Genomic DNA, 14,837 nt, shown 5'->3' on the forward strand with positions numbered 1-14,837 from the left:
TTACTTCAAAGGCAAGTTGCTTCCTAATTTATTGTTTAATAAATCATTCAATCATTTTATTAACAGCTTATTTTCATAAACATCCTTTCCATTCTATAGTTAATTAAGCCTTCTGCCTGGGTTTATTATACTGGTCATCCAAGTGATACTGTAATCACACATTGTTGATGTTGTCCCAGTCACTTATTTTCATGTAGAAACATTCCTTGGTGAAAATCCTGGGATACTTGGAGCAGTAACAAAGCCATGTTTTCTTCTGTGGTACTCCATCACTGTCTTACTTATATTCAGGATACGAGGTTCAATTATGAACTCTTAACTCTCCAAAATGAAAACATACAACTTTCCCAAGATGTTTGACCTGAGGTGATATAGTTGTGAGAAGAGAGGTGATTAGGATTTTTTTTCCTTATGATCTTTCCCAGCAGATCATGATCTTTGATCTTTGACTTTCTTGAGTTTTTTTATTCCTTTGTGCATGTTTAGCGGGATCAAAATGCAATTTTCCTAGTGTCACAAAAATAGAGGTTAACACATAAACTAGATTGCATCATAGGCTGCCTAATCAACCATATGTTTGCATATAGTGCTGATCTTGTCTTATTCTATTTATTTTCATTAGGCTGGAAACAAACACAGATTGCGGCCAGTTTTAGGTCATCCCAACAACCTCAAGATGCTCGAGAGTCTGTGCAAAGAGGAGGAAGAACGACAAGACACTGATACTACAGAGATCATTAGCAATGCAGAAAGCCTCAAGGCAGGAAGATAATTGAACATTGCCAAAAACCCTGATGAGCTATTAACAGTCTTCAAATCATTTACTCTATTTTTAGCATCCTTGGCTGCTTTTTAAGAATTGAATCACACTGGGAGGTGGTAGATAGTAGACAGTCTTCATGTTGAACAGCCCACCGGCACTCCCTGATATAACTACTTGGGTGAGGTAGTGGAGGGCTATTTGCACCCATGGAATTGAATTCTTGTAAGAATCATTGTTATTGTGAAAGGATGCTGCGAGCCTGGTTAAAGGGAAGCAGTTTAGGGGTCTTTGAAAGTAAAGGGGGGGCAGGTGGCAAAGTGGTAGAATTTTTAAAGTGAGTTCCACACAGTTGGTACATGGTGCAGTTGACAGACAATGTGAATGTTGTAATTACTAACCGTCATTGGACAGAGAGAAATTGGAAATTGGCCAAAATGGGTCTGATCTTGGGGAAGAGGTTGCTTCCCACTTCGATTCCCAGCAACCTGAAGGTTGATCAGAACTGGGCAAGGCACCTCATTTATATTGGTCAGGTAAACTATGGACATCAATCAGATGACTGGAAGAGTGGAGGTAAGAGCCTGTCCAAATCCAACCACTTCTCCTGCTGAGTCTCCCACGAGTAAGGTCCTAAGGAGAGATGTGAGGAGGAGGAGGAGGAGGAGGAGGAGGAGGAGGAGGGGGAGGAGAGAAGCAAAGAGATTGGGGCAAACAAAAAGGGGAGGTGGGTTAGGTCAAATAATTCTGGCTAACACAGATCAACAGTGTTTCTGTGGAGTCAGGAGTCACACTCTGATAACACAAAGAGGTTGTTGATAAGTAAGTTCAAATAAGTTAAGCCATGTTTATGTTTACCAGTCCATAGTCATCAATGGCCCAGTCAGAGTGGAGGAATATTGGAAAGAAAAAAATTGTGGCTTCTTAGCCTTATATATATATATATATATATATATATATATATATATATATATATATATATATATATATATATATATATATATATATATATATATCTATATCTATCTATCTATCTATCTATCTATCTATCTATCAATCAACAACACTTGAAACAAATCTCTGCTTTAGTCCAGACTTTAATAAAGGTGATCTAATGTCAGCCAAACAGGAGAAGCTCCAAGGAATTTACAGCCAATACCTACAGTTTGCAATAAGTTTAAGGCATTTCTTTCCTAATTTTTCTCTTTCCCCCCCCCCCCCCCCAACCGCTTTAAAAGACTATGCTAAATATCACCAGGGTAAAGTACCACAGGGCCTGCCTTTCCCCTGGATGTGAGGGCCAGAACAAGGGGGTATCCATGGGTTGTTCAACCATGAGGACATCACTGCTAGCCTGGTTCAATCCTCGCCTGCCATCTACTCATAAGCTCCTCTCTTAGGCCACTGGACAGTGTTCAAGAATAAAAATCCTGTTATGGTGTCACATCCAATGATAATTCTGTCCCTCTCCACCAACCAACTGAACACAGTTTTTAATGTATTAATAAATGCGAGGCAATGTATGTATGCTACCACAGATACAGGGGACCTATATGTCGTCACTCCTTGAAAATCCCTTAAACACAATGGAGCACATCTCTTAATCCGTAGTGCACAACAGTTGATAATGAATCACCAACTCGTTGACAACACCTAAGTGAGTTTGTGGTTCATTATATCTTCAGTGTCATGTATTGCACACTTTTAATTACTTTCAAAATAATAAGAGTGGGCATTATTCCTCCCAGTGGATAAACCACCTTACAGACTGATGAAAGCTTTGCTTAAGTTCAGGTATCATTCCCAGCAGGGTACTATAAGCTGTATTGAATACTTTAGAACCAGTCCTCCTTGCCTCTCTTCCACTGTGCCTATTGCCTTGTCAGTAAATGAAATAATCTTTTGATGTTTTCACAGCAATGTTTATATGAACATGCCAAGAACTTTGTGTCTGAGCTCTCCTGCCTCTCTGAACATCTCCTCCTGGAATTTGACAACTTTCTCACCATTGATGATGTCCAAACTCCTGGTAAACATGTGCTCATTTCATATTTCTTGTTTGTTCAGTCTAATTCATTTCAGGAGTCTCAGAGAGAGTGCATTTCATGAGTTGAATTGTGCTATGAACTCTACCTCCCTTTCCCCCTTAAGCTATTCCTCAAATCTTACTCTGCCCTCAATTGGACTTGATGTCTAATTTTGTTTGTTAATGTCCTTGTGAAGGATTTTAGCTCAGTTACTATGTTGAAGGCTCTACATTAAATACAAATTGTTATTCCAGCTCCACAAACACATGTGGTCACTTCATCTGCTTAAACAACTCACAGGCTGCATGGCCCCTGTAGAAGAATATCTCAGAGCAGTAGGTGAACGCCAACCCATTGGTTAAGGTGTAATTATAGCTAAAAAGCACGTCCCATTTATGGAACAGAGAATGTGCCTGATATTACAGTGTCACATGATGCATCTCTCCTCTCTGTATACACACAAACAAAAGTCCATTGATTCTTTCCCTGTGGTTAGGTTGTTTTATCTGTATAAGCTCTCAGAGACAGTAAGAATTGAGCTGAAGTTACATCCATCAGAAGTTATATATTTTTGCTGCAGGCATTATATTTTCTATTTGGCCTACTCAGATGATACATAAAATCATGGGAGGGCATTCCATAGTGGGAGAATGGGTTCTGCAACAAGATACAGATAGGTTGAGTGAAAGGGCAAAACCCTGTCAAATCGAGTTTAATGTTATGTCATGCATTTCTTTAGGAGGAATCAAAAGGCAGACTGTTTTCTAAATGGAAATAGATTGCAAATGTGTGGAGCACAAAGGATCTAGGTATTCATGTGCATGAAACACAGAAAAGTTAATATGAGGAAGCAGCAAAGGTTAGGAAGGCAAATTGACCATTGCAAGGGGATTGGAGGTTAGAAATAGAAAGTTATTGTAACAGTTGAACTGCACCTGGAGTACTGTGTACAGTCTTGGTCCCTATTTAAGAAGGGATTTACTAGCATTGGAGCCATCCAGAAGAGATTCACCGGGCTATTTTCTGGGATGAGAGGGTTATCCTATCACAAATGGCTAAAAATGTTACACCTGTATTCCTTGAAGTTTGGAAGAATGAGTGATGTTATTCAATCACATAAAATCCTAAAGGTGATAACAGGGTAGATGCTAAGATGTTCCACCAGGGGAGGATTCTCTAATGAGGGAACATAGTTACAGAATAAGGGGACCCTCATTTAAGACTATGGTGCACACGTACTTCTTCTTGCAGAGAATGATGAATCCCTGCAATTCTCTAGCCCAGAGGGTTATGAAGGCTCATTCATAGGAGACATTTAAAGAGGAGTTAACTAAATGTTGGAAGGATTTTGGAATTGAGGGCAATGGGAAACTGACATTGAAGAGGAGTTGGGCCTAAGGCAGATCAGCTGTGATCACATTGAATTGTGGGGCAGGCTTGAAGAGCCTGGTGACCACTCGTCTTTGTACTCCTGATCGTATATCTTGTGTTACTTGTGACAATTGTCCAAGACTAGCACCTTGAGGTGTAATTCTTCTACTTGATGTAATTTCAGTCATTTGGAGCTCCATTGTTTGTTGTACAGCCATTCCATCCCTCTGGACAGTTACAACATTGATTATATTGCTTGTGATTCTAGCTGCTAATAACAGACATGAACTACAGCACCAGAAATGTTTGTCACAAGAGAACTCAAGAACTCTATATTACTTTTTAGATCTGACTGAATCAAATGAAAAGACCTTCACTTTGTCTGAACAGAAGCAAGCTGGGCCCCGACTGCAAGGGAAGGAAAAGCACTGCAGGCTTTCTGGCCCAGAGGATCAAGGTGGCAGGTGATCAGTTCAGAATTACCTGAAGCAAACCACTTGATCTTGTCACTTCCAAATCTTGCCTGAAATCTCGCCAGCCTGTGTTATCAACCTCAAGCCCCAGTTTTCCTCCGGGAACCAGATGGGACAGGACTGGCTAGCATGTCCATTTATCATCATTGTTTAAAACTTGTGGTTTGAATATCCAGCCTTGATTGTGAAGTGAAGTATTGAACATATGTCTTATGGGAGGTGTTGAAAGCACATCACAGTCATCTCATGTACATACATCACATTTAAAATATGGATAAAAGGATTTTAACCTACTCTAAGATCAATCTAACCATTCTGTCCCACATAGCCCTCCATTTTTCTATCATTGTCTCTTAAATGTCCCTAATGTATCTGTCTCTACTAGCACCCCTGGCAGCACGTCCCATATACCCACCACTCTCTGTGTAAAAAAAAACTTACCTCTGATATCCCCCCTGTACTTTCTTCCAGTCACCTTAAAATTATGCCCCTTCATGTTAGCCATTTCCACCCTGGGAAAAAGTCTCTGACCGTCCACTCGATCTATGCCTCTTATCATCTTCTACACCTCTATCAGGTCACCTCTCATCCTCCTTCTCTCCAAAGAGAAAATCCCCAGCTCACTCAACCTATCCTCATAAGATGCTCTCCAATCCAGATAGCATCCTGGTAAATCTCCTCTGCACCCTTTCTAAAGTTTCCACATTCTTCCTATTGTGAGGCGACCAGAACTGAACAAGATATTCTAAGTGTGGTTTAACCAGGGTTTTATACCACACTTCCCTCCCAGCTAACATTCCCTCCCAGCTCTTGAACTCAATCCCCCGACTAATGAAGGCCAACATGCCATACACCTTCTTAACAACCCTATCAACTCGTGTGGCAACTTTGAGGGATCTATGGACTTGGACCCCAAGATCCCTCTGTTTCTCCACACTGCTAAGAATCCTGCTATTAACTCTGTATTCTGCCTTCAAATTCGACCTTCCAAAGTGAATCACTTCACACTTTTCCAGATTGAACTCTATCTGCCACTTCTCAGCCTAGCTTTGCATCCTATCAATGTCCAGTTGTAACCCTCGACAACCTCCTACACTATCCACAACACCAGCAACCTTTGTGTCATCTGCAAACTTACTAACCCACCCTTCCACATCCTCATCTATCTGGGTATCTGTGTATTGTTAGGCCAAGGCAGCATGGAGGCAAAAAGAGAAACAAGAATGCGGAAACCATATTTCCATTGCTTCCCCTAGTTATTTTTTTACCTCAGCTGCAAACAGCCTTCCTGCTTATGGACCCAAGAGCCATTATTACACTAAGGTTTAATGCCTATGGGCTACTGGTCCATTAAAGGCAATAGGACATTTTAGCCCGACATGTACATTTACACATCACTGCAGAAGCCACAGTGGGAAATCAAGAGTACTGGTGATTTCCACCCTCAATATCCTCACTCTATCATCCCTTACATCAGAACCATTGTGAAAAGAAAGGAATATTTCCCACTTATATTCCCTAAGTCCTTTTGAAGTGTAGTCACTCTTGCAACAAGGAAACCCGAGTGCTGCCCAGTTAGTCTCAGCCAGCTCAGCACTAGCGCATCCCAGGACATCCTCTAGATGCTGCTTGTCTGGCTGAGTTCTTCCCTCATTTCAGTTTTTATTTCAGATTCCAGCATCTGCAGTTTTATTTGTTCCCCATGACATTGAGTGCATTATGGTTGACTACTCCACATAGTGGCAACTTTACCCAAAAGGGGATGTTTAGTGCTTAGTCCATGGATTTCATGTTCCCTGCAATGTTCTCATTCCTGTCCAGGATCCACATTCCTCAGAATATTTTCTTCTCAAACTGTACCTGCTTGAGATTGATGGTGAACATTGTGATTTAGTATCACTTCATTTTTCTTATTTCCTCATGGAGGAGCTGGCCAGGGATTCCAGCCAATGAACTTCTACAAATTGATACCCAGAGTTCCATCAAGGAATCTGCAGTAGCAGGAGCTTTGCCTACAGGAACTGCAACTGTAACAACTGCTAAGACAACACTGGCTCATCTGGCTACAATGGAGGCAAGAGACGCTGCTTATTTGGTTAGTTGTTTTCTTTTTATTTTATATTTCTTTGCACATGAATCATTTATACAATCTATGGCTTTCAGAAAACGGTAATTCATATCCCCATTGACGATCCAGAGGGTACTTGCATCACGGACTCCAGTCATTAAGCAGGGATGTTATGATGCTCTCTCATCACTGCTGCCTTGATTTGCCAGAGCAAACAACTGAACTGTTATGTACTTGTGAAATAAAACTGCCAATGTAAGTCAGTGGAACAGATTGCCCAGCTCCTGTGTGTATGCCTGTTAAATTGCACGGACACACTGAATTCAGGAATATTAGATGATTCCAAAAAGGACATGATTACTCCTCCTTGTCCAAGAAACTCAATGCTACCAACTGCCCCAGGTGCATCCCATTCATTATTAGCAATAAACCATGCCCAATTTGTAATGTACTTGGTTTGAGATAATTGTTTTATCCCACATACGTGTCCAGCCAACACACTGCCCATACACACCCACTGCGCGCTCACAATCTAAATACATGGCCCTGACTCCTTAGTTTTCATTTGATGTAATTATTGAATTCCTCCTTCCAACAGAAATACAAGCAGTACTTTCTACAGGAGATGTCACAGATAGAACAGGAGACAAGTGGGCAGCTAATTAATGCCCAACGTTGGGCGCAAGGCTGGAAAGACTCGGTGATGAATATAAAGAAGCTGTATTCCTAGACTGACCTCCTCGTAATACGTTTTAATACTGTGCTTTGAATTGCTCAATACTTATCCACAGTTGTATTTTAGTTATTAAATTAATAAATACATATGATTTTCTCAATTATAGATTAATTTTATTAATTATCTGTGGAATGGGGTAGAATGACTTCATGCAGAAACTATTTTTTCTTTCAAGCACGTTTTGCTCTAATTTTGCATTCCAGAACACACAGTTTTTGCAGATACAGCTCACACACCAGCTTAAACAATACAATGCCAAATGCTATATATTGCTGCTTCATCAAAGAAACATTATAGACTATACTGAGGGAACAAGGCAAGAAGACATTAGTTTAAACTAATCAAAGACACTTTTAGGGCTGATGTCAAGACATTCCAATACAGAATAACCAGCACAAGGTATATATACACTGTAGGGTAGATTAGAGGCAAAAACAAAGTAATCCTTAAGAAACACAGATTTGATTATGGAAAGCTGGGTTGAAGTAAAATGGGCCTCCATATCTGTTAGGATGCACAAGGGATTGCAGGAAGTATACAGTGTATGGCAGGACTCTTGGTGGCATTGGTGTACAGAGAGATCTTGGGTGCAAGTCCATAGCTCCCTGAAAGTGACAACACAAGTGGATAGGGTGGTGAAGAAGGTGTTCAACATGCTCTCAGTGGTTGGAGTGCTAAGCATAGAAGTCAGGAATTCATGCTGCAGGAAGGACGTGGAGGCTTTAGAGAGGGTACGGAAATTCACCAGGATGTTGCCTGGATTAGACAATATCAGCTATAAATAGAGGTTGGACAAACTTGGATTGTTTTCTCTGGAGCATCGGATACTGAGGGGAGACCTGATAGAAGTGTATAAAAATTATGAGAGGCATTAGATAGGGTAGATAGAGTCTTTTTCCAAGGGTGGAAATTTCAAATACTAGAGGGCATAGATTTAGGGTGTGAAGGGGATAAGTTTAAGTTTAAAAGAAATTTTTGAGGCAAGTTTTTTTTACACGGAGAGTGGTGGGTGCCTGGAACGCGCTGCCAGTGGAAGTGGTGGTGGCAGAAATGATAGCAATGTTCAAGAGGCATGAACAGACAGGGAATAGAGGGATGTAGACCATGTGCAGGCAGATGGGGTTAGTTAGGTTGGCATCGTGGTCAGCACAGAAATGGTGGGCCGAAGGGCCTGTTCCTGTGCTGTACTTTTCTATGTTTATGCCAGAATCTGGAGCAGAAGATAAACTGCTGCAAGAACTCAGTGGGTCAAGCAGCACGTGTGGAGGCAAAGGGATGGTTGATATTTTGGGTCTAGACCCTGCATCAGCCCTGAGGATATAGAGGGAAGATGCTGGTGTACAGAAGTGAGAGGGAGTGATAGTCAGAGGTTGGTAGGTGGTGGGTGGTGGGTGGTGGGTGGAACCAGATGAGGTGGGGATTTCCCTCTACACTGTCAGTCATGATGCAAGGTCTCAACCCAAAACATCAACCATCCTTTTGCCTCCAAAGAGACTGCTTGATGTGCAGGGTTCCTCCAGCAGTTTATCTTTGCTCCATTAGTCCATACTTTTCCCCTTCCTATCACTTAAGTGAGTGAGGGAAAACCATGTGTCCATCAAAACAGCAGCAGGACAAGAAACAGAAATAAACCACCAAGTACACTCTGCATGTCTGGGAGGACTTTTGGAGCAAGTAATATTAACTTCCAGGGCTGCTGACCTTTCTATGGCAGCCACTGAAAAATGAAGTTTGCAATTCAGCTAACTTGCCTCACCCTGATTCCCCCGCCCCCTGTCTCCAGTTCTCTATTAGGCCAGGAGATGGCAGCAACTCAATCAGCTGGAAATGAAGAAGCAACTTCTCACATGTTTTGAATTTGTAACCTGATAACTTTTGAAACATGGAGCCACAAGAAACTGCAGATGCTGGGATCTGGAGTCTCTATTAATCAAGATTCTTAATATTAAAACTTTAGCTTTAGTCCAATCTTTTTATCTTAACACGTAGGCATTTTATTCATTTTTTTTGCACATGAACTATCAGCTTCAAAACAGCTGCTTTGAGTTGAAATCAGATGAAACAATTTTATATCGTATGCAGAGTCATGGAAGCAAATAATATGGAAAATGCAAAAGACAATCAGATTTTCTAGCAAAAAAAGTGATGAGGGAATTAAGAGATTCAATAGGATTCAAGGTTAAAACAGTTTAATTGACAAACGTTGGGATTGGGAGTGTGTTGAATTACAGACCGATAGACATCGGGTGGAACTAAATATGGAGTAAAGGGTGAACATAGAACACAATTGAGGCCTTTGGTGCTGCCAATGCATGGAACCGAATGGTATGAGACATAAGAATGGGATTAAGAGGTGAGGAAATATAATCTGGGGCCGAGTTGTATGAGAGAGACGAGTAATTGTGTGATAGGATGTTTTATGGGGTTAATGTGGTGTAAGAGATGGAACATTTTTCATTTGATTGCAAAGCGAGAACAACAGATTTCAATTTGCCCTCTAATTTTCCCAGCAGTAGTTTACTCAGAACAGTGGATGGGTCTGAGATCTGCAGATCGTGATATAATACAGTCAAAGTGTCAATAGCAGCACACACCCTGGAATCAGAATATCATGGGTGCAAAACCCACTCAGGGACTCGAGCACAACATCTGAATTACACTCCAGTGCCACCTGCTGGATGACTGGAAAAGTGTGCGTACTGCTATTTATCCCTGATGCTTTGCCTAATATTTATTACTCAAACAACAGATTATCTGTCCGTTACCGTACATAGAACCTGGCTATGGGAAAATTATGCTGCTTTGTGTCCAACATTGCTGCTATACAGTGTGTTGGCTGCAAGGCGCTTATTTCTAGATACATTATAAAGGCAATTTCTTTTTTATTTATGTCCCGTTCTCTACTTTCAAACCTTTAAAAAACTTAATTTAAACTAAAAGTAAAACACTGTGGATGTATATTTTATATTCAATCAAGGGATGTGGGCTTCGCAAGCTGAGCCAGCATTTCAAATATGAAATAAGATCAGATAATGCAGGAAGCACTCAGCAGATCGGGCAGTGTCTGTGCAGAGGAAAGCAGCATTGAAAGGTCATCAACCTGAAGTGGTATAAACATTTCCAACGTTTTGTGCTCCCGTTGTAAGTTTCTTTCTAGGTGGAACAATTCCCTTCTATTCCAGTCCCAGGCATTCTGCGGTTCCTAGTTTGCGGTAATGGTATATTTGTGGCCATTCTCCTCTGGATATTTGCTGCTCCTTGGCCGCCATTTGCTCTGCCGTATCTCACCTAAATAATTTTTCCTTATTCTCGGAACTTGACGGAAAGGATCAGCTCATGATTCACCCACAGTAATTATCACCGCTCGATACCATTCCACCTTCGGAGACAAGCGTGCACTTTTTAATGAAAACCGCGGGATGTCGATCAGGAGCAGCTGATTTTTTTTCCCCTCCTTGGTTTAAGGGTCATTGGGAGAAATTGTAAACACGACTTGCGTTTCCAGAACACTCGAGCACAAATGGCTAGCGAATTGTTGTGTTACTGGACTGGTGAGTCAGGGCCTTGGTGTAGATTTGGCACCAGGGGTTAAACTCTAATTTATTTACATAAATCTGAACGTAGACAACTGCTGGATTCTGTTAAAATTCCATCTGGTTCATTTAGGACCTTTAGGGAAGGCAGTCTGCCCTCCTGTGTGAATCCAGACCCACAATAATGGTCACTATTCTCCGAAATCCCCAGTAAGCCACTCTGTTCAGGGGCAATTAGGGAGGGGGATTAAATGCTGGTCGTGCTCACATCCTGAAAATGAATAGAAAACAGTCAGGATGACCCAAAGCATGGTGCATCCAGTTAAAACGTAGCAGAGTTGGGTTAAAGCTTCTGGTCTGTATGATTCAGGAACGTGGGCGGTGAGAAACAAAATCACAAACTGATTCAATTCTAAAGCAGGTCAGTGATCTGATATCCAAAGCTGCCTTTAATGTTGACAGACCTGCTGTGTAAGTCCAGTTCATTGTTGTTATTTCAGCATACACATTCTTCATAGAGATGAAAGAATCTGTTCTCGTGCCATCACCTTGTTACAAAGCGACCTTTTAGTTTTATTTCCCAGGTTCCCCGCAGTGCTTATTCCCTGGAGGAGTTCATTACTGAGGTTGCCCCAGAAGGGCCTGACGAAGATCCCTGGTGTGCAGCGAGCTGCAAGCATTATGCCTGGAGAAGCAACAATAATTCTCCCTTTTGCCAACCCCCCTCCCAGCGTGGTGCAGCTAGTCTTTTGTTGCCATGGTGACAGACGGCTAAAAGGGTTGTGACACATTTCCATGTCACCTCCTTACGAGATGCAAACGCCAAGTTGAACAAAGCAGCATCAAAGGCCGCTGACTGCTCCTGGAGATTTCTGAGCAATGTCTGACAGAAAGAATAAATTATTAAGAACTCCGTTTACATTTGACCTACATTGCCGACTACTCAGTTTGATTGAAGACATCTTGACTGTGTCCATGTCCTGCCCCTGCATGCAGACTTCATTCATGGGAAATGGAGTGTGTAAGGTAGATAAGGTCGATGGTTAACAAGGTTAAAAGAAATCAAAAGGTTATTAATTGCTGATGTGATAAGGGCTTGTGTGTTTATAAAGCAAACAGAAAACTATCACTGCCTTTAACAATCTTCAATGTTTTAAAAACTAATTCTCAGAACGTGGCCACTACAAACAAGTCCAGGTTTATTGCCCATCCTTACATGCCCTTGGTAGTGAGACTTGTACCGATAGCTGTCAGCTAGGACTCCCACTCCCAAGGTCAATTTCAGGGATACAAGCTCTAAATCTGGGGCTTTGATGCATGGTTATCAATATCAGGCATTGACTGTTGTTCATACATATTGTCTGGTGTGCTGAGTATTTATAATATTCTCTATTTGATTTTTCCAGTATCCATGGCATTTTGCTGTCAGAGATTCCTGATGCCTGTCCATTCAGGAATATTTTGTCCATTAGCATTGGCTTCTAGTCTTATCCAGGTTAAGATAAAGCTTTATCACCATAAATGAGCTAAGCTGCCAAGTTAATCATTAAGACCATCCTGAAATACCACAGACATGACTGACCAGAGCTCAATAGATTCTAATTCCTTCACTGCCACTTCCCTGTCAGTTGCCATGTGAGGTGACCCATTTCTTCCACCATGCGTATCCAGCAGATCGTGCTCCAGATTTTCTTCCTGTAATCAAGACCCTCTTGATGTATCTAGGTTATCGGCCTTATTTACCTACCCTGAGCAAAGTTGTCAGGAAGATCAGATGGATGTAATGGGAATTATCACTTGTCTTGCTGAAAGTCAACTCATTATTCAGAGACTCAAACTCAGATCTCCGGTTTGTGGAGTCTGGGATTGGGAAGGAAGAAGTGGACTCCACTTCTATCGGACACTTGTGCCCCAGAAAGGCAACCTAATACTTAGAGAATGGAATTCTTGACCCCATTCACCAGGACATGGGTGGCACTCAAACCAAAAGCTGTCAGCTCAGAGCTATGAATACCATCACAAACTCTGAATGAGCCATTTTAAAATCCAAACCAGTCACATCTTACTCAAATTGCTCGATTATAACCGGCCACTTTACAAGTAAAGACACCTCTGATCCAAACTAAATATCAACAATGTTTTCATGCTGACAAACTTAATGCATTTTTAACACAAAGCAGAGTAGTGGAACACCCAATATCCACTTAAGTTGAATACTGTGCTAGAGGCACTGTCACACTCTTATCTAATCTTGGAGAAGCAATTCACATCAGTGTTTATTTTGTTACTTGGATTGCCAGAGGTATTAATAAACTTTGGGAGTAAGATCAAATACAAAGCTCCTGAGTGCCTGCCAATTTCATGTTCGTGCTGAGGATTCTGGAAAATGTTAGCAATCTTGAGGGATTTTAGTATCATTTTACACACCAAGCTTCTTACTGTTTTTTTGCAAAAATGGGCACTTGCAATGTTACTAAATTTTTCTGAAACTTGGTTTACCTATTGTAAGCCATGATTTTTCTCCGGTTTTGACCTTTTGCCATTCCCTGTTTTCTTTCATTCCACCATTGATGGACATGTCTTCTGCCTTGGAATTTTGTCCAGTATTCTGCACTGCAACATTTCACCAAAGATTATTTGGCAGCAACTCGCAAACTTACATCTTCCACCATCTAGGCACACAAGGACTCTCATCAACTTTTGACTACTTGCAACCTTAAATTATGAATATTGATCAATGCCCAAAGGCCCTACTCCCCCACCCCTATCTCTGCCAATCTGAGAATCAATATGCCAGAAAGACATGGTATATCCTGTGGTACCATTAACTGAGGGATTAAACATCGAGTTGATTTCCATGATCTTTGCCACTCTGCAAAGTCAAAAGAGGGAAATTCAACCAGCCAGTGATCCTGATCAAAACAATGGAAGCTTGAGTTAAAAAGAATTATCCATTAGGAATTACTAAATAGCCAAAGAATGAGACATGAGTTCCAACTCTGCCGTGGCAACTGGGGAAATTATATCATTTGACTAAAACAAACTAGAATAAAAAGGTGATATAATGACTAAATGGTGACTGAATTGTTAAAAACTAATCTAGTTTAGTAATGTCCTCTAGGGCTAGAAATCTGCCACATTAACCTGGTCTGACTAACGTGATTCCATGGCAGTCCTCTGAAATGGTTTAGCAAACCACCCAGACCCAGGGCGATGAGGGATGGAGAATAAATGCCGGGCTCAACAGTGATGCCCACATCCAGTGAATAACAAAAATGACAATACTTTTTACACTGTCCACTAATTTCAGAAGCAATCCCCTTAATAAAATGTGGTTAAATGTGCTTCAAGTACATATTTGAAATTACATCCACCACTATTCAGTAACCATGGAAATAATACCTTCACCATGGTCAAAAGCAATTGCATTCTCTGTTCTCCATTTTACCAACCAACGCACAAAATGATTAAACTCCACAGGCGTACACCATGGGAACACTGGTACTGAGATCACATGCCTATTAGACATCAGCAATGCAATTAACCACATCTAGTTTTTCAATTGGCTACATATGTTTAATAGCTAATGGACTGTATAGACAAATCCAAGGTTGCCTGTGATGCCTTCCATTGTCTAATAGCTGCTGACACTCATATCTTGCCCACACATGAAGAATGGTGATTAGCTTTGGAACTGTGGGTCCCAAGAAATATTTGGACACAATGAGGTTGAATGAGAGGAAAATTACATATAAATATATTTTAATTGACTCAGAGAGGGAACAGATCCTGCTTTAGAATAAATTCACAATCCTGCTGGTATTTGAATGATATTCCCCTAAATCTATTAGTGCCCAATACTAATTTGA

The 14,837-nt window shown here is 41.1% G+C and overlaps 1 protein-coding gene across 1 annotated transcript in view; it reads left to right on the top strand.

Moving 5' to 3' along the window:
• ccdc180 (coiled-coil domain containing 180) overlaps positions 1 to 7,429 on the top strand; it is a 68,751-nt gene extending 61,322 nt beyond the window's left edge. Inside the window, exons 36-40 of the mRNA XM_052037466.1 lie at positions 623 to 760; positions 2,678 to 2,789; positions 4,505 to 4,622; positions 6,558 to 6,726; positions 7,298 to 7,429. Coding sequence (XP_051893426.1) covers positions 623 to 760; positions 2,678 to 2,789; positions 4,505 to 4,622; positions 6,558 to 6,726; positions 7,298 to 7,429 — 669 coding nt within the window. The remainder of the gene's footprint in view (positions 1 to 622; positions 761 to 2,677; positions 2,790 to 4,504; positions 4,623 to 6,557; positions 6,727 to 7,297) is intronic.
• Positions 7,430 to 14,837: the final 7,408 nt, after the last annotated feature.

This window comes from Pristis pectinata, chromosome 23 (assembly GCF_009764475.1).
Source record: "Pristis pectinata isolate sPriPec2 chromosome 23, sPriPec2.1.pri, whole genome shotgun sequence".
Classification (NCBI taxonomy): Eukaryota; Metazoa; Chordata; class Chondrichthyes; order Rhinopristiformes; family Pristidae; genus Pristis; species Pristis pectinata.